The sequence below is a fragment of the Pseudochaenichthys georgianus genome, chromosome 11, assembly GCF_902827115.2.
Source record: "Pseudochaenichthys georgianus chromosome 11, fPseGeo1.2, whole genome shotgun sequence".
In the NCBI taxonomy this organism is placed as follows: Eukaryota; Metazoa; Chordata; class Actinopteri; order Perciformes; family Channichthyidae; genus Pseudochaenichthys; species Pseudochaenichthys georgianus.
Window position 1 is genome coordinate 19,472,053 of NC_047513.1, and position 25,467 is coordinate 19,497,519.

General features: G+C 41.0%; 1 protein-coding gene across 1 annotated transcript; it reads right to left on the reverse strand.

Annotated features, from left to right (window-relative positions):
• Positions 1-22,844, reverse strand: tmem64 (transmembrane protein 64). The gene is made up of 3 exons (XM_034094675.2): positions 21,340-22,844; positions 4,790-4,945; positions 1-2,874 (listed from the first exon to the last, which is right to left on the reverse strand). The coding sequence occupies exons 1-3, from the start codon at positions 22,048-22,050 to the stop codon at positions 2,683-2,685; spliced, it is 1,059 nt and encodes a 352-aa protein (XP_033950566.1). The 5' UTR covers positions 22,051-22,844; the 3' UTR covers positions 1-2,682.
• Positions 22,845-25,467: the final 2,623 nt, after the last annotated feature.

Here is a 25,467-nt window from a genome sequence, read left to right on the forward strand (position 1 = left end):
TTGTGTAACAAAGTCTGTTTTATTGTCCCTCTCATAAATAACACTGAACAAGCATTGTACAGCAATAAATATCAATATTTATACACTGTAAAATTCTCTGTATTACAAAATACAGTATATGTGTAATGCACTTGATACAGATGGGAAGTATAGCATTTCATAGCACCGAACGAGACCCTAAACGTGACCTTTGAGTTAATGACATCACACTGTCCTCCTCTTAACAGTCCAGTTACATCCCAGGTCTGTGTGGGTGTCTATGAAATATACTTCCCTTAGGAATCAGTTGTTGCATAACTATATCTAAGTTAAGTAGAAACCACCTAAGAGGAACGCCTTCACTGCTCATTTTCCCACAATCTCAATGAACTGTGGCTGATCAAGTTTCATCGATTAGATTTTTGCATTTAACGTGGTATAACGTTGACTTCATTGACTCACATTTTGTTTGGAGAGTGGGGTCACTGCTAGAACTCAAAAGAATTTCTATGCCGGTAAAAAAATGAATGGTGACTAGATTTGATAAAATCTTGCAGCCATAAAATGAGCTAATCTCTCTCTACCGAACCGTTCATTTCAATTAAGAAACTGGAAAACGTGTCTAAATTGCATTTAGAGGATTTTCATAACGAGAGGTCTGATCTCTGAACATCAATGAGGGATCGGTATGTTTCGGGACTCCAGAGGTTTTCTGTGTCTCTTTCACTCAAGTGGCAGAGCAGAAATATCTGTCAGAGGCAGCGGGAGGCAACAGGCAGGTTGAACACTGAAACAATAACCTGTAGTATTTATAATCAGCCTTACAGAGGAACATGGCTCGACTAACAACTCAAAAGCAGTTTTTGTTCCCTCATGTTCACGAGTCAGTTTTTAACATCCATAGTAAACAGCTCTTCTCAACAGATCTCATGATTTCTATCATATTGTTTTTGCTTTCAAACATTATTGCTCAGTTCAGACAGCAAGGGGCCCTTTCAATCAACACTTAGCATGACAATAAGTCTACAGCTTTGAAGAGGACTGACAGCATGGAATGTTTAGGGCGAACATTAAATCTGGCTTTGAAGAAAGAAAAACAAACTTTAGTACAACAAATTAAAAACTAAAATGTGTGTCAGCATTACAAATACACAGAGATGAAGATTTCATATAGGAGCCCTTATTATTCCTCAACCAGACTTTGTCTGAGGAGCAGCATCACAATAATTCATGTACAAATAAAAAACATTATCACATTCATCACTTAGTGTCCGTGTTGTGTTTGATTGTCGGCTTCTGAGACACATCAGCTTCAACTTTTGAGCAACCAAACCCCTTCTGAGTGTAACTCATCTGTATGAAAATAATGTACATATTTTTGTAGTGGACTGTGCAAGAGAACCTACAGAATGAGAGCTTTGTCGTATTATAAAGAACCGGTCCATAATTAACATTAAGTAATAACATACTGTCAGTTAGAAGTCACATATAGCCTCAGTGTCATGATAAGCTTTACCTAAAGATGGCACATACAAAATAACAGCTTCTCCATCTCATCTAGCTTACTCAAATAGAATCTAAGTAAAACCTTAAATAAACTCAGCTTTGTGTTATGTTGATGCTTTAGCATTTCTGATTAGTTTGGTTTCAGCACCGAAATACCACATTCATGCCATTTAATCACCGCTTGTTGATGTATTGCACAGAATTGTCAAAACAACTATCTTAAAACACAAATTATATAATATTCCTAATGGATAATCTCACAGCCAAAGATGTATAACGAAAAAACAAATGTAAAACCCAATTGAAAATGAATATAAACATTAACAGGAAAGCTTGACATCTCGGTCTGGGTGCAGTGTAGCAGAACGTGTGTCTGTGCTACCGAGGAGCTGATGATCACTTCAACCTTCCTGGCAGAAACATTCCTGAGTTTCGTGCTGTGAAATCTGCTCTGCTCCCCAGCTGCTCTTATCAAAAAACTGCAGAAGCGCCAAAACCATGTCCGGGCAGACAAGGCGGATTCAGCTGATGTGGTAGGAAGCCAGCAGAAATCACACAGTAGTTCTCGCTGAGAGCTCCCCCCTCTCTCCATAGTCCGAAAATAAGACACTTAAAAAAGGAACTGGACTAAAAAGCCACATTTTCTTTTACAAAAGTAATAAGGCCGTTATTATTTGTACCGTGAATTAGCACTGGATGCAGATCATAAATAGCTTGAGTCAAATAAAAACAGATGAATGTGCATAGGTTGGCATTTGTTTGACACTGAAATGGAAATTCCTTGGTTCTCTAGAAAGCTCCAGATTGCACATTCATGGTGTTAGCAGGCAGTTAATGCCTAGTTATGGTTTGTACGGACTCACTCATTTAGCCGCCTCTTAAATCTCTAAATATCATCATTTCATTGAAAACTCCTATAACAAAGTAAACTAAGTTAATAGGTTGAGAAGTACCTTAAAAAAAAAGAAAAAAAAACATCCAACAAGATGTGTAGCATCTTCCATCAGCACCGTTTCTTAAAGGATGCGTGGTCCACACATCTAAAACATCGTACCGACTAAGGATGTACGCTTTCAGGGTTTTTCTCCATAGTGTGGCTACAACAAGATTTTGGAAATTATAAACCCCCAGAAAACATTTCAGACACGGTCTATAGAGGGGCTCTGAAGTCTTTAATTTCAGCGACTGAGTGGTAGGTCACACCACGTTGATGCAGTTTCCGCTGCCGGCCGCTGCTCTCTTGCTGCAGTAGGTGAAGCCGCTGTGATTGGTGGATGAGCCGTTCATGTGCGACGATTTCAGCTCCATCTGGCAGGCGGCGATGGCGGCGTTGAGCTCTAACTGTGCCCGGTGCACCACGTAGAACATCAGGCCGATGCTGATGACGATCTGCAGAGGAAACACGGAGGAAAGTCAGGGTTTTTGTTTGACACGCACATAACATCTGTACATGACAATACATCAGACTCATTAGCTCCGACTCAAGCTCCATTTTCACAAAAATTGGAGACGAAAGTTGAAATGGTGTCATAAAGTAATGCAGCTGTTGTTTTCCATGAACTGGTTTGGAGCAAATGATTGGTTAACAGGGTAGTTTATTTCATGTATGCTAGTGATGCTAGTAAAGCCAACGCATGGTTGTAATCCATCAGTTAATGGGAAAAGTAGACGTTTAAAACACAATTCCTTGGTTTTTAAGACATGTATGAGGTCTCTGGGAATTTGTTTCAATTGGATAAGTTACATTTTTGTATTCATGTCAGCAGGTTTGTTTCATGCTTTCTCAACTGATAACATTGTTCTGCTCAGTAGAGAAAGTGATATGGAGTTTTGTCATTTGGGTATAGCTCTTCTTACAAAATACACTTAAATACGTGAATGAAACAAGGTTTGTGTGATTATTCATTAGACAATTATACCTTTTCTTGACAAGAGATAGCAATAGTAGACATCTTAACACCGGAGAGACGTGAAGCCTAAGACGGTAAGAACAGTCAGAGATAATCTGGTTTCCCACCACCAGTGTTCAAGCTTCCTCCTGATTAAGGCCAGTTGTCGATTAGGAACAACAGCTTTCAGTTCTGCATGAGAACCTGACGCCTACTTGATGTTCAACTGACCCTTGGCCTTGAACTCTGCTAATGTGTAAAAACTGCACCTACCCATAATGCGTAGCACTGAGGATATAAAGAAGCTCAACAGCTGTTGGAGGCGTGGTGAAAGACTCAAATGACCTTTGACTGAGCTGAACAGAAGTGGGGGCATTTTTAGCATTACTACACAAGGCTTGGAATTAGCACTCTACGCGGTTATGTAACTGAAGACTTGGGGGAGGGGTTTGACAGGTTTGACAGGCTCAGTAAGATGTCGGTTTTAAATACAAGGAAGGGGAAAAAAGCACCAAGCAAACATGTGCCTCAATGATGCGAGTCAAACTAGGACAAGTTTAAAAACAGACTTTTAAAAACCAAATATTTTAAGGACATGTTGAGATTTGTATCTTCAATTAAAAAAGGAAGAGAAAAATGCCTTTTGCATGCTTCCTCGGTGAGAGAAGATTCAAAATTAAAAAAATTAAAGCAAATGGTGGCCGTGGAGACGCTCATAAAAAAGGTACTCTTTCAGGTTTACTATGCTTATTCCTGGTGTGAAGGACATGGGTAGAATATGATCTCAAAAACAGGTAAAAAATGTATTTCTCCCTCAAAAATGATCCAAAGCACATGGCAGGGGTTTGTTCAAAATCTAAATAACTTTTGTCAATTATACATTTAAATTGATCAACATGGTTTGACTGCTATAGGTTGTAAGTAGGGCTGCTCAATTAATCGTATTTTAATCGCAATTACGATTATGGCTTGCAACGATTACGAAAACAACGTAATCCAAATAAAACGATTGTTTTATTATTATCATTTTTTTGTATTGGTTTTTCAGTTCAATTATACTTAAAGTTAAGGGTAATCAACTGTTCAAAACATACTGTTCAACATTTTTTTCTCCAATAAATTGATGTTTTCAAAGTAAATGGATAATCGTTTTTAATAATCGTGATATCAATTATTGACCCAAATAATCGAGATTATGATTTTTGCCATAATCGAGCAACCCTAGTTGTAAGGGTGTGTAAGACCATGTGTCACAGCAAAACTATTTCAAAAACATCTAGTTAGGAATATATTACACAAGTTGTTTGAGACTATGAGAGGTATGTGTGAATGTTTGTAAATGTAAAGATAAACAATGTAAAGATAAACAGAGAGAGAGAGTTTGATAAATGCTTCCTTTGTGACCGGCAGCTGACCTGCAGGCTGAAGACGAAGTACCCGCTGACGCTCTGCTCAGCGATCACGTCCTCCATGGTGCGGAGCGTGGTGCCCAGGTACGAGTTGAGAAGCTGAGTGGGCAACAGACCCACAGAGGAGGCCACCAGGTAATTTGGCAAGGACACGTCTGTGATCTAAAGAAAAGAGGAACATGTTATAAAGACCTTCTAATAAGAGAACAAAGCACAGTGGAACACATCTGCTGTAGTACTACAATGCCGTTGTTCAACAGCCCCTATTGTGCTGAATTAGTCGTTGTTGTGGTCCATCGTTAAATCTGTTTATATTTCAAATAAATGAAATAACAAGATACAAATATTTAAGAACCTAAACTTATCATTCAAAGAGTGAGGCTCTTCAACATTTCAGTTTACCAACAAAGGTTCGGACATTTAAAGTTAAATAAAAACTGGAACCAGGCTAAAGACAGGGTCAGTAATACTTTGACATTTGTCACCAACCTGCATACAAAACATTTGTATTATTAGATGTGAAAACTACACTGAACAAAAATATAAACGCAACACTTTTGTTTTTGCTCCCATTTTTCATGAGATGAACTCAAAGATCTAAAACATTTTCTATATACACAAAATAACCATTTCTCACAAATATTGTTCACAAATCTGAAAAAATCTGTGATCGTGAGCACTTCTCCTTTCCCGAGATAATCCATCCCACCTCACAGGTGTGGCATATCAATATGCTGATTAGACAGCATGATTATTGCACAGGTGTGCCTTAGGCTGGCCACAATAAAAGGCCACTCTGAAACGTGCAGTTTGGCTTTATTGGGGGGGTCTGGGGGGGGGTCCGAAAACCAGGCAGTATCTAGTGTGAGGGGTAGGGTTAGGGTAATGTTGTGAATCGAATGGCCCATGGTGGTGGTGGGGTTATGGTATGGGCAGGCGTATGTAATGAACGATGAACACAGGCCACTCAATTCACAACATTACCCTAACCCTAACCCTACCCCTCACACCAGATACCGACTGGTTTTCGGACCCCCCCAGACCCCCCCAATAAAGAGTGGCCTTTTATTGTGGCCAGCCTAAGGCACACCTGTGCAATAATCATGCTGTCTAATCAGCATCTTGATATGCCACACCTGTGAGGTGGGATGGATTATCTCGGCAAAGGAGAAGTGCTCACTATCACAGATTTTTTCAGATTTGTGAACAATATTTGAGAGAAATGGTTATTTTGTGTATATAGAAAATGTTTTAGATCTTTGAGTTCATCTCATGAAAAATGGGAGCAAAAACAAAAGTGTTGCGTTTATATTTTTGTTCAGTGTAGTTTTCACATCTAATAATACAAATGTTTTGTATGCAGGTTGGTGACAAATGTCAAAGTATTACTGACCCTGTCTTTAGCCTGGTTTATATTTTTGTTCAGTGTATAACACGGGATGAAATGATTACAATTAAAGTAATAAATATGGCGGCAAATTATTTGATATTTTCCTGAAGACATTGTAACTGTCGTTTTGCTGTGACTTTATAATACGAACATTGATGAACAAGGCACATTTAACACTAGGAAAATAAAGCTCCATCTTATCTCAATTTAGCTGGGTTAGTTCAAGTGTATCACACATTTGCATGAATTATAACTACTGAACTACTACCATATAACCACCACTCTGGCGTAGAAAGAAATGTGCTTGAAAAATCAAGTCAGATATAAATGATTTCACTCGCCCATATGTAGAATATGTGTAATATCCGATGAGAAATAAACTAATTGTTTACCACTATAATGTCATTTTGGAGAGTAGCTGCAAAAATTGTAATTTTGAGACACAAAAATAGTCTTCATGATCCCTGTGCCATCTTGTAAATGTACTTTGAACATATCACACGTGCAGCTCAGCGTCTCATTTCATATCGCAGTACCTCCACCTAGAAATAAACATGGGTCTGCTTTGCCATCACCCTTGATCCCTTGATTAAATGATGACATCAGCAGGTAAGTCTAAGGATAGAGGGTGTCGTTTTTTCTCATACTGATATTCTGAACAATCTGTGCTATTGTATTTTCTGTAAAGTGTCTCTACTGTAGGCTATTTTTATTATATGTACAGCACTTTGGCTCGACCAAAAATTGTTTATAAATGTGCTATATAAAATAAAACTTGATTTGATTTGAGTGAGGATAAGACCTTGACACTGTGCACTGTAGTGTTGCACGGTGTATCGATACTTGAAAGGTACCGCGATACCCTGCCGTTAAAAACGTTACGATTCCTCCGTTTCATTGGCATCGGTACTTTAAGAATGACGGTGAGAAAGCGCTGTTTTAATAAGAGCCGCGTGTGTTCAGCGCTCTGTTTCCACTCCCTGCACTGCAGCCGTGCCTGCAGTCCCGCTCCTCTCAAGCACGCTCCAAGTCCCTCCCCTCTCTCATGCACTCGCTAGCTGCCAGAGCATGTGAGAAAACGAGAAGCATGGCTACAAGTGGGAGTGCAACTGCCGCTGCGCCTCGGCTTGTTGACAAAAAAGACGCCGGATGCAACATTTGCAAGTATTTGAGCTATATCTCTGACAGTGAGGGCAAGCCTACGGACACCACGAGGCCTGTCTGTGAGACATGTTTTAGATCCCTGCAAACCAAGGGAGCCAACACATCAGACTTGGCTAAGCACCTCGCCGACCGGCATCCAGAGCAGTTTAAAGAATTTAAAGACAGACAGGTTAGCGAATGTGATAGATAACATAATTACATCATGCTCAAGCCCTCAAATCTAAGTCAAACAAGTGTAATTTATGTTGTGACAAACGAACGTTTTCGTAGTTTGACGAGGCAATTAATGGCAATGATAACTGTCTAATATGGCTATCTTTTTAGCTAACTTACCAATGTGACTAACATCTGCAATGTACATTTTGTCAATAATTATTTATATTACATGTTAATAAAATATAAAGTTAACTATCAAATAAATCACATAAACTCAAGTATAAAGAAGAGACCATGTTGTAAGAAAACACTTAGATAAATTACAATTGTATTGATCATGAAAATAATAAAAGAAAAGTATCGAAAAAGAATCGGAATCGCAATTCTTGACTTGGTATCTGTATCGAAACCAAAATGTTGGTATCGTGACAACACTAGTGCACTGTGGCTGATAGCAGCGTGTTCCTGCAAGACACTGCCTGGTCCAAACTACAACAAGGTACAATTAAGTGTTTCCTCCTTGTGATACATCCTAAAGCCACTCATCCTACACACTGATAAGAGTCTGGCTTACACTTTATAGGAAATGTACATTATGAAAACCTGGCCAATCCAGACCATATTATCAAGTTTTTATCCTGACTTGGGAGTTGTGCAGTTTTTCCTCCACATTATCATGTAAAAGGCTTTTCCCCTTCAAAGATAAGCAGCGATGTGTCGACACCATTTGTCAACACGTTCAAAATGCCTTCAGCTGATCTCTGAGATATGACATGTGAGCCTGTGAGAGCAGGAGAAGAATGCACTCCCTTTCTCTCAGCTATCATCCCCGAGTTGTAAAGAAACTGTCCTCTGAAGTCTCTTCCCACCGAGGCATGTAGCGTATGCAGCTGTCTTAAACGACCAGGGAAGGGCTAGTCGGTATTTTTATAACTGCGCAGAGAATTCCCACTGAACCTCCCACTCGCTTCTGCAAGCCCGTGTATCAAGATAAATTGCAAATTCAAGTGAAAAAACACCCCAGCCTCGGCTTGACCTGATTTATTCAGAACAGCAATGCAGATCTGAGTTTGTGCTCGTAAACAAAAACAAGAGTAGTGTATCTTGACTGCATAGTAAATGTAGGATTGCTTCTGTAATGCGCTTTTGATTTCTATCTGGACACGCGCAGGGTTTACCCTTTAAAGTGTAGGGTGAGGAACAGTGTGTAAGTAAGTACTGGCTGCACAAACACGTCTGCCCTGTAGTTAGGGTCCTGTAAATCACACGAGGAAATTGCTAATTAATCGGTTCATGAGCTCTTTATGACAGCAGGATGGACCCAGGCCAGCGAGCAGGGATTTCATGTAATAAAATGCACACGCCGACTTGAATATGCCCGCTTTGTGCACACAGGATTCTCATACATTTTTCCTTAGCCTTCCCAATGTTTTGCTAACTACTGCATTCTTGGTGTGGTTTTAGGTTACCCGCTATAATGTAGCACCGTCCACTTCAGCAGAAAGAAGCAGCGGGCACGGTGAAATGCAGCCTCATCCAAAGAAAATGCTTACTAAGGGCAGAGCAGACAACACATAACTCCACAGTGGGGTCCATAAAGTACCTCACCACGGGCAGCTTGACCTTTTATTGTGGAGAATAAGATAATAAAGATTCATTATCAGCTAGGCTTCATAATGAACGACGAAGGTATGATGAATTGCAAGGTATAGAGTTAGGAGAGCTGGGTTTGAACTCCCTGAAGGCAGAAGGGCAAAAGGAAGAGAGGAGGCAGCAGACTATGGGACTCAGCTCATTAGCCTGCTCCTCTGCTCCTGGCAGCAGCAGCTCAACCCCCAGGTGAGATGCTCTGCTCCGACCTTCAGAGTTCAACTATGAGGTTCGTGCGAGGAGTTGACAACTTCATTTTCTCCAGTCCCACCGACCTTGAATGAAGGTTTACTTCTAATAATGATAATATTTACTCTTGTTTTAGCTCCTTTTTAAGTCTCTACCAACTCCTGAGACTTTTAAACTATCAATGAGAGCAGTGAGAGTACATAGTTGTGTCTGGACAGATAAACAATGGGCTGAAACTTGGTTTGGAAACTAGAGTAATCACGTTGCCCCTTGATACATGGAAATCAAGACATTATGTGTGATTTTAAAATCAATATTAGCCATCCAAATCAACTCACAAGAGGCCAAATATTAGGCCAAGATGTAGGGTCAATAATAAAAAGAAAAACTAAAATGATTTGATACAATGGCCAAGTATTTTATTGCACTATTATAGGTGTAGGTCATTCTAAAAAGGGTTAAGTTGGTTAACCTGGCCCTTTATGTGTTTGAACCTGTAAAGCTGAAAGCATTCTCAAAAGCCATGACAATGAGTCAAAATCAGAGAAGCTGCATTTCCAAATACAAACAGCTGTCATAAGTTGAAACTATCCAAAGGAAATATGACAAATGCAAACTGGCATACAACCAAATATGACCCAGTTTTGAGCAGTTGAGGTTGAGCCATTTGAAAGCCAACGTCCTTTTTCATTAGGTGATTGTTTGCTGGCTTTTGTAGTAAAAAACAACCCAGAGCAAAAGCAGCATTTCACTGTTCAGTCAATTAGCCAGCCTTTTAATTTCACCCCGGGAAACTGATTGTGGAGCACCAATAATTCCAGTGACAGTGGCAGCAGCTGGGCAACTCAGTGTAAACAGTCTGTCCCTTTCAATTTGACACCTCATTTTCACCTCTGCAGAATGAAACAGAGTTAAAGGCTGCGACAACTGTTAGAACTAAAGCCATGATCCTTACACGAGTGACACATCACAACCTTTGGACACAGAGCAATGTACCAACCCAGGAGGCCAAGAGTACGAATCAACAACGAACAGAAGCCATTTAAGTAAGTCACGCAAAAGACAACCGTGAAAACAGAATAACTGTATATGTATGTAGTAGTGTTGGACTATGACAGAGGAATCAGTCACCTTTAGCATCACAAAGACTCTCACGTTCAGCCCGAAGCTTAAACTCAACCCTGAATTTCATTCCCAGCCAAGACATTCTCTCTCATTTTCAAAAGCACTCAGGGTCAGGCCCTGACTCATTGCAAATCAATCGCAGTCTTCTAGCATTATTAGCATACAAATTGACCAAAGATGGGCGAATAAAGCTCTGCAACATTTGAGATATTTTGAATGAATTGCACATAGTGAGTGTTTATTTTAGGCTGGTTGCGAGTGTGAATATAGAGCGGTCAAAGGCCAAAGCCAAATACCCTGAGATATGTCCAAGTAAATCAGTATCACAGAACGCTAACTGGTTTTTGCAACATGCAATTACTGTGCTTGTGAATCTCACTTACGTCATCGTATTTCCCTTTTCCTGGCTCAGGCCTGAGCATCAACTCCTTAACGCTCTCAGCTAGAAATGCCTTTAAAAGCTCTTTGGATCCACTCCTGGATATTTGTGCTGCTGCTGGTTTCTGCCTTCAACAATACTTGTATTCTCTCCTCCCCAGATATTTGACCAATAATAAAGTGCAATATTCAAAACAACAGAAATGTTACTAATGCACTCAAATAGAATCTATGACATTGAACGCATTTTAACTCCACTTCTTACTGGGATGTTAAATATTTTAAACAGTGCATTTTGCTTTTGAAATGTGATGTTTAAGTAAAGATGAATTCTAATATAGCCTGAATTAACTAAACTGTTTGTTTTTTTAAATATTTTAATGCAAGTTATATTTCTGTATTTATAAAGTAATGCATTGAATGAGACTCAATTATAAAAGCCTGATTTTTTTAAGCAGAAAGTATGTGTTTGCATATGTATTGATGAAATAGCCAACACACTGACTCTGAAAACTACTTTAAGATGGAGAATATATATCAGTCCCCTCCTGTTCCCTGGCTAAATGACGCACTGCATGCTAATAGAACCGTCCTTCGGGCAGCAGAGCGGAAACGGTGGAAATCCAAACACCAAGACGACCTCCTAACCTATCAGGCTCTCCTCTTTCTCTGCTTCGATCGCTCAGGCAAAAGCACTTTCTTTCAAGATAAGATCCAATCTTCCTATTCCAAAAAACTATTTTCCATCTTCTCCTTCCTCCTGGACCCCCCCCAAAGCCCCTTTCCCCTCCTCCCTTCTGTCAAGCAACTTTGTTAACCACTTTGAAAAAAAGGTCGATGATATTCGCTCTTCTTTTTCTGACTCACCGCTGGGTCACCAGACCCTCCTTTCACCCACACACTGACCTCCTTTTCCCCTCTCTCTCCAAGTGAGGTTCTTACCCTCATTACCTCTGCCCGCCCTACCACCGGTCCTCTGGACCCTATCCCTTCAAACCTCCTTCAGACTATTTCTCCTGATATTCTACCATTTCTCTCCCATTTCATCAACAATTCTGGTCACTTTCCAAACAGTCTCAAGGGGGCAAGAGTAAACCCTCTCCTAAAGAAACCCACTCTCAACCCGATGTTATAAACTACAGGCCTGTCTCTCTCCTCCCGTTCCTGTCTAAAACACTTGAACGCGCTGTCTTTAAACAACTCTCCTGTTATCTCCATCAGAACAACCTTCTAGATCCGCACCAGTCTGGTTTCAAGGCAGGTCACTCCACAGAAACTGCCCTCCTTGCTGTCACTGAGGAACTGCTAAAGCAGCCTCCCTCTCCTCTGTCATCATCCTTTTGGACCAGTCTGCTGCATTCGACACAGTGAATCATCAGATCCTCCTTCGCACTCTCCAAGAACTTGGAATGTCAGGCTCTGCACTTTCCCTCATCACCTCATACCTCAAAGACCGCACCTACAGGGTTACTTGGAGGGGGTCGGAGTCCGACCCTTGTCAATTAACTACAGGGGTCCCTCAGGGCTCTGTTCTTGGTCCCCTCCTCTTCTCCTTGTACACAAACTCGCTCGGATCTGTCATTAGCCCGCATGGTTTTTCATACCACTGCTACGCTAATGACACCCAATTAATTCTGTCCTTTCCCCGCTCAGAGACCCAGGTCGTCGCACGCATCTCTGCTTGTTTAGCCGACATCTCTCAGTGGATGTCCGCTCATCACCTCAAGCTCAACAAGACTGAACTGCTTTTCCTTCAGGGAAAAGATTGTCCCACTCTTGACCTAACAATCAACATTGGCGCCTCTATTGTTTCCCCGACTCAGACTGCAAGGAATCTGGGTGTGATCCTAGATAACAAACTGTCCTTCACTGCAAACATCGCTGCTACAACCCGCTGCTGCAAATACACACTTTACAACATCAGGAAGATACGTCCCCAGCTGACCCAGAAAGCGACGCAGGTTCTGATCCAGGCTCTCGTCATCTCACGCCTAGACTACTGCAACTCCCTCCTGGCTGGTCTACCTGCATGTGCCATCCGACCTCTGCAGCTCATCCAGAATGCAGCGGCTCGCCTGGTCTTCAACCTTCCTAAATTCTCCCACACCACGCCACTCCTCCGCTCCCTCCACTGGCTTCCGGTAACTGCTAGAATCCACTTCAAGACAATGGTACTTGCGTACCATGCTGCGAATGGATCTGGCCCTTCCTACATCCAGGACATGGTTAAACCGTACACCCCATCACGTGCACTCCGCTCTGCATCAACCAAACGGCTCGCTGCACCCTCGCTGCGAAGGGGACCAAAGTTCCCATCAGCAAAAACACGTGGGTTTGCTATCCTGGCTCCAAAATGGTGGAATGAGCTCCCCATTGACATCAGGACAGCAGAAAGCTTACACACCTTCCGGCGCAGACTGAAAACTCATCTCTTTCGACTCCACTTCGAGCAATAGAAATATTAACAAAGCACTTATATACTAATAAAAGCCAGTTGAGTAGCACTTGAAATGTTTTTGCTCTATGAAACCTGATTTACTTATATGATTCTGTTTTCTTCAAGTTTGTATTTTGTTGGTCGAACGCACTTATTGTAAGTCGCTTTGGATAAAAGCGTCAGCTAAATGCAATGTAATGTAATATCACCCCCAATCAAACGGCCGAACAGAACGAACAAATCAGGACCTGGAGTCAGCTCTCCGCTGCATCACCGACCGAAACCCCTCGACTTGGAGCTCTCATCTCTCCTGGGTTGAGTCCTCCCACAACGCACTCACCTGCTCCGCTACTGATCTCTCCCCCTTTGAGGCTTCATTAGGGTACCAGCCGCCCCTGTTCCCCGAAGAGGAGCGAGACTTAGCAGTTCCCTCAGTCCAGCAGCATGTGCGTCGCTGTCAGAAAATCTGGAGAGATACACGATCTGCCCTTCTCCAGACTTCTGGACGGAACCAGCGATCAGCCAACCGTCACAGAAAGGCAGCTCCTCCATACATCCCAGGCCAGTCAGTCTGGTTGTCCTGCCGCAACATTCCTCTCATCTCTGAGTCCAAGAAGCTTTCCCCACGCTTCATTGGTCCTTTTCCCATCCTAAGGATCATTAACCCTTCCGCAGTCCAGTTGAAGCTTCCCAGAGCTCTGAGAATTCACCCCACTTTCCACGTGTCTCAGATTAAGCCGGTTCACACCAGTGAATTGAGCCCTCCGGCCTTACCCCCTCCTCCCGCCCGTATTATCGACAATCACCCTGCTTATACGGTGCACCGTCTTTTGGACGTCAGACGTCGGGGCAGGGGTTTCCAGTATCTGGTGGACTGGGAGGGTTATGGCCTCGAGGAGCGATGCTGGGTTCCTCGTTCCCGTGTCCTGGACCCAATCATGGTGAGGGCCTTTCACGGGGCTCATCCAAACAAGCCTGGTGGTCGCCAGGTGGCTCCAATTGAGGGGGGGGGGGGGGGGGGGGGGGGGGGGGGGGGGGGGGGGGGTACTGTGAGGAATTGCGGTATCTCCTTCTCTGTTTGTTTGTCTATCTGTTTGTCTGTCTTCCTGGCTGGGCGTGGTTGACCTACTTTCCGTTTTCCGCCAACTCACCTCTGTTCCTGTTTCTCATCATCACTGATTACAACCAATCACCTGCTGCTGCTTAAAACTCCGGTTCGATCATCAGACTTCGCCAGTTCTTCGTATACTCGGTGGTAAACTCCAGTTCCGGCTGACTAGATTTTCTAGTTCTTTTGTATGCTAATCCCGTTCTGTTTTTTGCCTGTTCAAGAAACTCCACATTCCATTCCGTCCTGCCTGCCACGTCCAGCCCAACCTCCGTCTCAGCCCTGCTCCACGTTCTCCCCACTCTGTTCAGAGTTTGCTTTGTCCCCTGCCTGGTTTTTTGTGGACTTATTAAATCCAGTCTTTTTGACACTTCACCTAAGTCTCCGTCCCAGTATTCTTGCATAGCGGGTTCAAGTTTTGTGTCTCTTTACAAGGAGCTTAGCAGTTTGTTTGTGTCTCAATGTACGAAGAAGGCACTTCAAAACTCAACAGGCTACCACTTAAAACACATTCCCTATTTTTAAAACCGGATACCATTTTGCTGTTAGTGCAGCTCCAGGACATTGAACTTTCAACCTTTTGAAGCCTTTCAATTTGAATATTTAAAAAAATACCATGTGAATATTTTTTTAGAACACAAATGTAACACAACTTTGTGAAAAGAATCAATCGGAAAATGTGGGACTTGTGAGAAGGGCTGCAACTAATGATTATTTCTGTTATTGATTATTCTACTGATTTTTCGTGTTTGGTCTATTTCTGTAAATATTGACAAATGTCCTTCCTGGTTTTTCAAAGTCCAAGGTGTCTTAATTTGTTTAAAAAAATTCAGTTTAATTTGATAGAAAAGCAGGAAATCTCCATATATAAAGTCTGAAAAAAAACGTTCCTGACATTTTTATGCAAACAAAATAAAACGATTATCAAAATAGTAGCCAATGATGTTTAACCAATCGATTATTCGACTAATGGTTGCAGCTCAACTTGTGAGAAATATGATATAATCTGGTGCTAGACAGTGATCAGAGCTTTTTAGCAGCAGTATAGCTTGAAATACTCTACAGAGCCAGGCCTGAAAAGCTACATAACATCAAGTTCGCCCGCAGGTCAGGATTCTTCATTAATCTTTCAATTACCACTGGCATAACATTTTTCAGTTTGCATGACCTCCCAGCTGACGTCCCACTATCCAGTCACACATCCCTCAAGGCTTTTTTTCATTTGGATGTATCAATGAGTTGACTGAGAAGGGTAATCAGCGAGTATAAATTATTCATGCCATGAAGGTCAAGGGCCTCAGGTTAAACGTGGGAGTGCAGGTGAAAGCAATATCCTGGAACTGCTTAGCGCTATCATGTAGATCACATGGTGTGTGTTGCCTAGACAAATGGCTGAGGATGTATACTTACAGGAAAACAAAGATGTCCATGGTTTTGTCAACATTATCATCATCAGATCATTATTTAATTCGGGAAAAAAAGCATTGCACCAAATATGAAAATAGTGTTGCACGGTGTACTGATACTTGAAAGGTACCGCGATACCCTGCCGTTAAAAACGGTACGATTCCTCCGTTTCATTAGTATCGGTACTTTAAGAATGACGGGGAAAAGTACTCCGGTGAGAAAGTGCCGTTTTAATAAGAGCCGTGTGTGTTCAGCCCTCTGCTTCCACTCTCTGCAGCCGTGCCTGCAGTCCCGCCCCTCTCAAGCACATTCTAAGTCCCTCCCCTTTCTCGTGCACTCGGCCACGCGCTAGCTGCCAGAGCATGTGAGAGAACGAGAAGCATGGCTGCAAGTGGGAGTGCAACTGCCGCTGCACCTCGGCTTGTTGACAAAAAAGACACCAGAAGCAAAATTTGGAAGTATTTTAGCTATATCTCTGACGGTGAGGGCAAGCCTACGGACACCACGAGGCCTGTCTGTGAGACATGTTTTAGATCCCTGCAAATCAAGGGAGCTAACACACTAAGCACCCGCCGACCGGAATCCAGAGCTGTTTAAATAATTTAAAGACAGACAGGTTAGCGAATGTGATAGATAACATAATTACTAGGGATGTCCCGATCACCTTTTTTTGCTCCCGATCCGATTCCGATCATTTGATTTTGACAATCTGCCGATACCGATTTTTCCCGATCCGATCTTTATGCAATGCATTAAGAGAAAAAAAAGGTAACAGATAACGGCTGGTCATCCAACGCGATGAATTCAGCTATCTTGGCTGTTATTGTGTTGGCCTTTTCACTGTTCTGGGGCAGTTTCTCTTTCCTTTTTAAAGTCTCTGAAAGTGTCGGTTGTTTCAGTGCCGTTACCTGAGTGGCCGCTGTGTACTCGCCGTGTTGTTGTTGGTGTTTGTTTCTCAGGTAGCGTATTAGATTGGTCGTGTTGAACGTAGCTCTGTTCTTTCCACCACGCGGAACCTCTGCCTTGCAAACATTGCATCTGGCTGTTACACTGCCTTCGCTTTCAATTTTATAATACTTCCAAACTCCTGACATTTTCTCTGTCCCGACTCCCGAGTCACCAGCTGAACGTAGCCTCTCGTTAGCTTACTGCTACTATTAGACACTGCGCCCACTCTGTTGCCAGATTTCAGAGAAATAAGCAACCAGGTCTATGAAAACAAGCCCAAAGAAAGCAACACATACATGATGTTGTGTATTTTTAAACCAAAACTAAGTCCTCAGGATGACTTTAAGACGTGAACATGGTCATTTTTGTTTTGTAACATTAAATAAAAAAAATGTATACAAAAAAAAAAAAATCCCGATCCCCGATTTTTTTCTCCCGATCCCCGATTTTCTGAAAATCACGTGATCGGCTCCGATCCCCGATCACGTGATCGGATCGGGACATCTCTAATAATTACATCATGCTCAAGCCCATGCCCTCAAATCTAAGTCAAACAAGTGTAATTTATTTTGTGACAAACGAACGTTTTCGTAGTTTGACGAGGCAATTAATGGCAATGATAACTGTCTAATATGGCTATCTTTTTAGCTAACTTACCAATGTGGCCAACATCTGCAATATACATTGTGTCAATTATTTATATTACATGTTAATAAAATATTTTAAAAATTATATTTTATAAAACAAAAAAGTTGTTTGAGTTGATGCTTAATTTTATTTAATACGAATTATTGTCATTTATTTTGTTTATTGTTCTCATTGTTTAAAAGTTTGTGTTATGGTTATGGTGTGAAATAAAGCACAATAATTACATTTAAGACTGTTTCCCTTTTTTTAAGAAAAGTATCGAAAAATAATCGGAATCGCAATTCTTGACTTGGTATCGAAACCAAAATGTTGGTATCGTGACAACACTACAGTATATGAAAACCAAAAGGAAGACTTAAAAATTGTATATTGATAGTTCAGTCCTTAGGCTACAATAGAATCCATTTAATAGGAACGGTTTCTTCTTCTACAAGAGAAATCCGTCTTGTTTCTCAGAGGATTTCCCTTATATTTCTTTCCTACTTGACTGTAACCTCTTGAATATTAAATGAACAGGTCATCTACTATGTCCAAAATTCATCAGAACTAAAATGATGAAATTGTACATACTCCCGGTCTCTTACTTAGACCCTCCAGAAAAACGCGATTCTGCGATCGCAGAATTTACCGCATAATCAGCAAAATGGCGCAGATTTTTAAAAGGCTGCATATTTATCAAAAGGCCGCATAATCCCCGCATTTTTCCACACAAAGTTGAAAAAAAAAAAAGTTAACTCGTCTTGACGTGAAGTGATGATGACGCGACGTCATCAGCTCGTGCATCACAGAAGGTAAACAACACCGTAGAGCAGGGGTGCCCAACCTTTTTTAAACCGAGAGCTACTTTTAAAGTTGCCAGTCTGCCGAGATCTACCAGTCCAAATAGAGAGGCGTAGCCATTACTGACAGCCTACTACCAGGTAAATACACACTTCTACTTGTATAAAACTGACCTTTGTACGATTAATACTTCATAAAATACTGCAGATCCTTTATCTTACCTCTTTCTAATCTACACACATACAAGTATTTAACTGAAGTTACACAGCAGTGTTGTTGATACAGAGTTGGAGTTTATTCACACGTCGCATATTACAGTGGGTAATGTTTTCAAGAAACATTGAACAGTGCTGCCACATATGACACAGGAAAAAAAGAAAAGACTCTGAACCCTTTCTTTGCCATCATATAAAAATAGTATTGCTACAAAAGTATAAATTAGGCTTACTAATAAGACAACTCAGATCTGAAGCTACACAGGAATCTGCTGCAACAGTGCAATAAAAAAGACAAAATTAATAGAATCAAACCCTTTTTTGTTGCATTTTAGTAGATTATAAAAAGAAATGCCTTTAAAATAGGATACAAGCAACACTAGTTTCTTAACCTGAATTGATAATAGACTATAATCAATTTAAGTTTGCATTCTTATACCATTTTGTACAATAATTATAATGAATAAGTTCAAACAAACTCAAACTTACAGCTGATGGTATCTAACTTGAGTTTTTATCATATCAAAAACCTGTTGAAATGCTACTGTTATTTTTATTACGCATCGGCAGCCTCCAGGAATGCTTATTTCACAACTTCGCCGTCTTTGAAAGACTTCATGTGTTAGGCAAGAACGTGACTGACACGATAAGATGCTCTGGTAGCAGCCTTGCTCTTGTTGTTGGGCTAGTGAAAATGGACCTCCCCTTTTGGGAGCGCAGAATTAGGAGGGAATTCTGTCTCGTAGCGTTTGTGCACTGTTTTGAAATGCCGCTCCTAAATTACCCTTCTTCGATAAAGCCTCGCTCGCATTGCAGATGAGACAGATGGACTTTGAATTGGAATAGATACAAAAATAATCATCCTCCCACTTGGAGTGAAAATTATATATGTGTTGCTTCTTGTGTGTGTGCGGACTGTAACTCCTGGTGTTGACAATGGTTGACACGGACAACGTTAGCGAACTAGTGCACTGCCCACTGCCCACCAGCCACGCCCCGACACATGGGGTCACGCCGGCCAATCACAAAGCTTTGATGCGTTCAAGTGCATTATTCTGGCACAGGAAGATTATGTTATAGGACATTAACGATAAAACAGAATATTGTTGTTCTATTTTTAGACACATCTCGCGATCGACTGGTTGGGCACCCCTGCCGTAGAGTGAACGTGTGGAACTCACACGAGAGAGAAAACACCAAGATGAAAAAATCGAATCCATCTCATTTACCGACGAACATTTCTGCTAAAGACCGGGCAAAGCAGTACCCCGATGTCTTGCACGAAAGTGGGGAGAAACTATTCTGCACCCCGGGCAAAGTGTGTTGGAGCATAAGAGAACATCGACGGTGACGACCCACTTTGATTCATTCAAACATTCAAAAATGCTTTCTGCTGCTGCGGACAAGAAAGCCAAACAACTCACGTTCACCGAGGCATCAACCTCCAAAACCCTTTCGAGGGCTACAAGAAACGAGGTGAGAAGCCTACAAGATTGAAGCTGGTCAGATAACGAACGAGTAAATGAAAACAGAATGAGGCGGATAAGTGTGTGTGTGTGTGTGTGTGTGTGTGTGTGTGTGTGTGTGTGTGTGTGTGTGTGTGTGTGTGTGTGTGTGTGTGTGTGTGTGTGTGTGTGTGTGTGTGTGTGTGTGTGTGTGTGATTAAAATAGCCCAATTGCTTTTACAATAAATAAACATTGAATGTGTTTAATTGAATAGTAAAAGGGGTTTAACGTTAGTGGCAGGTTTTGTGAGAGAGAATAAATAAATAAGACAGCCCAATATTGATTTTTTCCGCATATTTAGCATATTTCGCAACATCCCCGCATAAAATCACATAAAACCCCGCATGTTTGATCGCATAATCAAGGATTTTTGCCCGCATTTTTCTGGAGGGTCTACGCTTGACGCTATTTTCTGTGCGGTTGTGATTTCCCTAGTGTGGTAGGTTAGTCCAGCAAAAAAGAAAATGATTTATTTCTAAAAATCAAAAAGGTCACAGGTTTGTTTCTCATAACTGCAAGTAATGCAGCTGAAACATCCTCTAGGGGTTAATGAGATTGCCTCTTTGCTGGTGACCTTCCTGCTCAAATCCATATGAGTTTACTATTAAAACGATAGGGTTAGATTAGACCATTAAAGACACCACCTTGTTTCACTGTTTCTGCCATTTTATAGACAGAACAGTTCATCAAGAAAAAAAGCAAGTTAAAGGTCCCCTATTATACTGTTTTTCATTACTTCATTATAGGTTTCAGATATATACAAATCATGTCTCTGATGTGTTTGGCTCCAAATACCAAACAGATCATGCATTGTAGCATCCCATAATCCCCTCTGTTTCAGCCCCGTTTCAAAAGACCTGATTCTCTGTCTGTTACTTTAGATGAAAATAAGGAGCCACTCCCCACGCCCCTTTGAGAGATAATTGGTTAGAAAGAACACATTAGCCACGTTCACACTGCGGTACTTTTCCCACAAAGGTTCATGCGAACTTAGTTCATGATCGCGTTCACACCAAAAAGAGCCGGTACTAAAAGTAGTTCATGCGAACCTTTTTACCCCCTCGAAAGTCCCTGCTAGAAAGCAGGGACTTTCGAGCGGCTCTTTTTTGAGAAAAGAGCTATATTCCTGATTGGCTGGGTGGATTGCAAACCACGCCCCGTAAAACTCCCAAAAAGTTACTTTAGTTGGTGATTGGCTAATGGTTACACAAGACAAAAAATGGTTATGACATCATAAAGTGGCCAAAATCTGATCATCTAATTTCCAGACAGGTTTTTATATAAATGGATCAGGACAAATCTTTTTTCCTGAAACTTTCAGAATCTCTTTACACAGAGGGGACACATGTTTAACAGACGTGAAAAAGTGGACTTTGCATAATAGGTGAACTTTAAGAAATACAAAAATAAAATTGTGTTTGGTTGGATCTCTGTTCGTAATGTTCTCATACTCACCGAGAAAACTGCATTTTGGAGCCCAAATGGTATTGGGGTGAGTCTCGCTAAGGCCACAACTTTGAGTCCACTTCCTCCCTCCACCACTCGTATGACAGCACTGAGCTGTTCACTGTTCCCAACTTTGTTCAGCACCCAGTCAGTCAATAGTCGTTTGCACACCAGGTGTGCCATGAAAGTACCTATTAAAACTCCCACCATAACAAGTCCCATGCCCAGCACAAAGCCGTAGAGGTAGCCAGCTGCAACATTAAGAACAATATACCCCCATCCACACGGGAAAGACACGATAATCAAACCAAATATAAACAGCAAGGCTCCGACGAGGCTGTCCAAGCTCTCCACCCAGAGCAGGAGGTCCTTGAGGTATTGGCGAACCAGTGCAACTGACGAGAAGCACACAGCAGTCAGGACGCAGGCCAGCAGGGCACTCTTGAAGCAAAAGGTGGTGATACAGCATGGGTGTCTGAACTCTCCACTGTTGCTGAAGGTCGATCCCCCTGAGTCACAGATAACCTCAGGGTCTCCATCTGACTTTCCAATGCTGGCCCCTGTCTCATCGAAGGCGCTGCATATCAGTATGTCAATTTTGTCACAGTCATCTGTGGCAGTCCTCTGCAGCCAGCGGTTCAGCTGAATCTCTGCCTTGCCCACTGCATGCTTGACAAGCTTGGTGAAAAGATGCACAGTCGTGGACCCTGACATTGACATATTGGCCCTCAAATAAGCTCTGGGGACCAGCAGCAAGGCTCACACAGTTGTGACGTTTGAGATTTCCAGACAGTCTTTACATCCAGGGCAAGTCCATGTCTAGAGTTATCAATGTGTTGAGCTTCAACAGAGGAAAGGGTCTATAAGCATTTAGCAGTGGTAACCCTTTGCATGCAGTGAGACATACACATGAAATCCGTCACTCTCCTTGGCCATTTGATGAATTGTCCAATTTAACAATGTTTATCTTGGGTACACTAGCTGGGCAACGTGCCAGTCCAGTGATTTAAAAGCGCCAGTTTTGTAGTCTCGGTGTGAAACCCTCGCCATATTCAGAGTTGTTCTCGGCTCAGGACAGCAGAATGAATGGACGGAGCGAGCTGTCAGTGCAGGAAAACTGAGAGTGAAAAAAAACTCTTCTTTAGACTGAGATGAACAGAAGCGAAATATTGCGAGATCATCAACTTTTAAGACTCCACCAGCATTGCCGTCGAGCTAACGTTTAGGAGTTAGCATTAATCACAGCACGGCTAACTTACTGCTGGCCGTTAGCTAACTAGCTCACTGCCTGAACAAAGTCCACCGTTGCATCTTAGAGACTAAACCGCCGTCGCTGGCCTCCTCATACGCTGCTTCTCTCGGACAACAGAGCGACAAACAAGCCGCAGACACCGGATAAGGAAATACAGTTATCTCTTTCTCTGTTTGCTGGCTGTTGTTGTTTCTCCGGTCGCCTTCCTTCTTCCACAGTGGATCGAAACTGCTGCTGTTGACGCGGTTATAAAGCTTTTCATACTGACCACTGTTTGTGTCCCAGAATGCCAAGTGACCCTCTTTGTCCACGTGACCGACCGTTTGACGTTCTCGTCCAATCAGAGCGCTACTGCTGTCATCGCGAGATTTCTTTTACGGGGTTCCATGACAAATTATGTTTGTTTTGGATCAATTATCAATTATGGATGGTGGAGCTTGAGTTTATTGTAACGGCTTTCTATGAGCTTCTTTTGTTGGGTTGTTGGATACTGTTGGATAATATTCCTCTAAATTATGTACATGTTTAAAGAAGCATACAACTGAATTATTAAGTACATTTGGATGTAAACTACTCCACCAGAAAGTTGCATCAATATGATTTAGTTCCTTTAATAAATATTAAGGAATTAATCCAAAAGGGACAAAAGTATAACACTCCCTCTGTATTTGTTTGGTATAATATATTGATATAGACTGAGAGAAAAGTGTTAAAGTTACCAGAGGTGTGTCTGAAAATATTGCAATGCTGTTATTCAAGTAATGCAGTTACTGTTGGGGAAAACATTTCTTCTATTATCGAACACATAAAAGGACAACTCATGTATTTGGGACTTTGCCTTTTTGGCATAACCCTAATCTATCAGTGCTGCTGTTAGATACTCAAACATATTCAAAATAAAAAAAACATGTGATAACTCATCACTTTCTCATCAGTACAAAATTGACTACTTGTATACGTATACAATTAAGTATACACACCAGCACAATTGCAAAACAAAAAGATAAATACATCATCATTACATTTTAATAATAATTTCGTCTGTCAGACTATCACATGCGTTTCCACTAACAACTACCATTATTATTTAGATTAAATTACTATCGATTATCAATAAGGTATTAGTGATGGAAGATACAGATTGTTTGCTTAAGTAGGCTTTACAAATAACACAACATACAATTCACTAAAGACACAAATCCATTAACACACACTTTATTGTAGTTCACTATTGACCCTATAACAAAGCAACATAAGTTATAATAATTTAAAAGAAAATAGTGTACAATTTATTAACATGGAAAGTATACATAATAAATAATGGCTATGTTATCATAATAATTAATATTATTAGCTTATAATTACAAATGTTGTCTAAAGGTTGGGTTGTTTAGAACAAGGCTTCTCATGGGTTTAGGTTCAATCGTAATCTGCAAAATCATAGCATTCAAATAAATGAGTACAATGTCCCTCTAAAATGTAGTAAAGTAACAAAAAGTGCAAAAAACTAAACAAAGTCCATTCTTTTTAAAATTGTATAGGCTATATGAGCAGTTCATGAATATATTACAACGTTTTACATAAGACAAATAATATGGTCATCAATCATTAACGGAAATCATATCACACACAAAATTGAATTCTACTTGATCAATTTAGAACAATAAATGTGTAGCAGAGTTTGCATTCATATTCTCCTGTATTTCTGAGAGCATACAATAAAGTATTAGCCTGGGGGTTATCTCCCTGCCTGCTTGGTATGCTCATCATAAATTCATAATGAGGGGAGTGGAGCAGACAATGCGTGCATTCATGCAAACTGCTCACCGCCTGACTCCCAGCTGTTGGTAAGAGGTTTTTTTTTGTAGCTTTCCCTAAAAAGTTGCCTCGGCTTCCTGAAAAGCTTTCATTTTGAAGTAGTACATACGGATAGATTATACTACACCAAATGCTTATATTTAATTAGTTTTTGCGTTGAGATTGAAGACAGCAGTGCTGTTTTAACACTCCACTAGATGGAACTGTTGCACAGTTTTACAACCAAGCCATTTGCAGGGTTTATTCATGAGTTGCATTGATGTATAAACATGTGGAACATCATGCAGGCTTGACAACAATCTGGTCTGACAAGATCAACAGGTTTAACATCTGAGGGGCAAACTGAAACTGTTACATAAGTAAAGCTATTTTTTTGTAAGTGCTTCTTTCTCAAGTGTTTTTCTTTCCCTTTATTATTCTTTTAAGATTAAAAGTTGTAAACTTGTTTTTGCTATTTGGAATTTTGTGGTTATGTTATGTCAACCACTGTATGTTACCTATCACTTTGGTCAACTTAAAGGAGAACATATACATTTATAAACCCTAAATACATTAAATTAAGTAGGCTAGATGATCGAATATATAAGGCAAAAGAAAAAGAAGAAGAAGAGACTACCTCACATTATTGTTTAACTAAATGTCAAAGTCCAAAGAGGACTTTAACTCAAGCTGAAATTATCTTTTGTCTGGCCTTCATCTTTAAAAATAAACAAATATATAAATCTTTATAGCTTATAGGATTCCTATTTGGGCATAGCCTATGTTACATGTGTTGCTGCTAATTTGGCTTTATTCTGTAGATATGTTTGATTCTAGACATAGGCTATGTTATCTGTCATTAAAAGTACATCTTTCATTTATTGATTTATTTTCCTAAAGTGCGATACTGAAGTTGCATTTGATTTGAGTGACATTTCGCTTCCTCCAATGTAGGTTTGCACCACAGTCTATGGTTTGCACTCATCACAACAGCAGAAAGCCGACAGAGCACATGGCAGGAAGTTAAGTGACTTCGCTTTCATAATAAAAGCATACGTATTCAGGAAACGTATCGTTGTTTGTGGCAG

Bases quoted from the DNA above. Each gene is read 5' to 3' on its own strand.
- tmem64 (XM_034094675.2), bottom strand. From the start codon at position 22,050: ATGTCAATGTCAGGGTCCACGACTGTGCATCTTTTCACCAAGCTTGTC. The intron at 4,946-21,339 runs GTGAGTATGAGA...TCTTTTCTTTAG, and splicing joins TCCAAAATGCAGTTTTCTCG to ATCACAGACGTGTCCTTGCC. The intron at 2,875-4,789 runs GTCAGCTGCCGG...TTTCCTCTGCAG, and splicing joins ACTTCGTCTTCAGCCTGCAG to ATCGTCATCAGCATCGGCCT.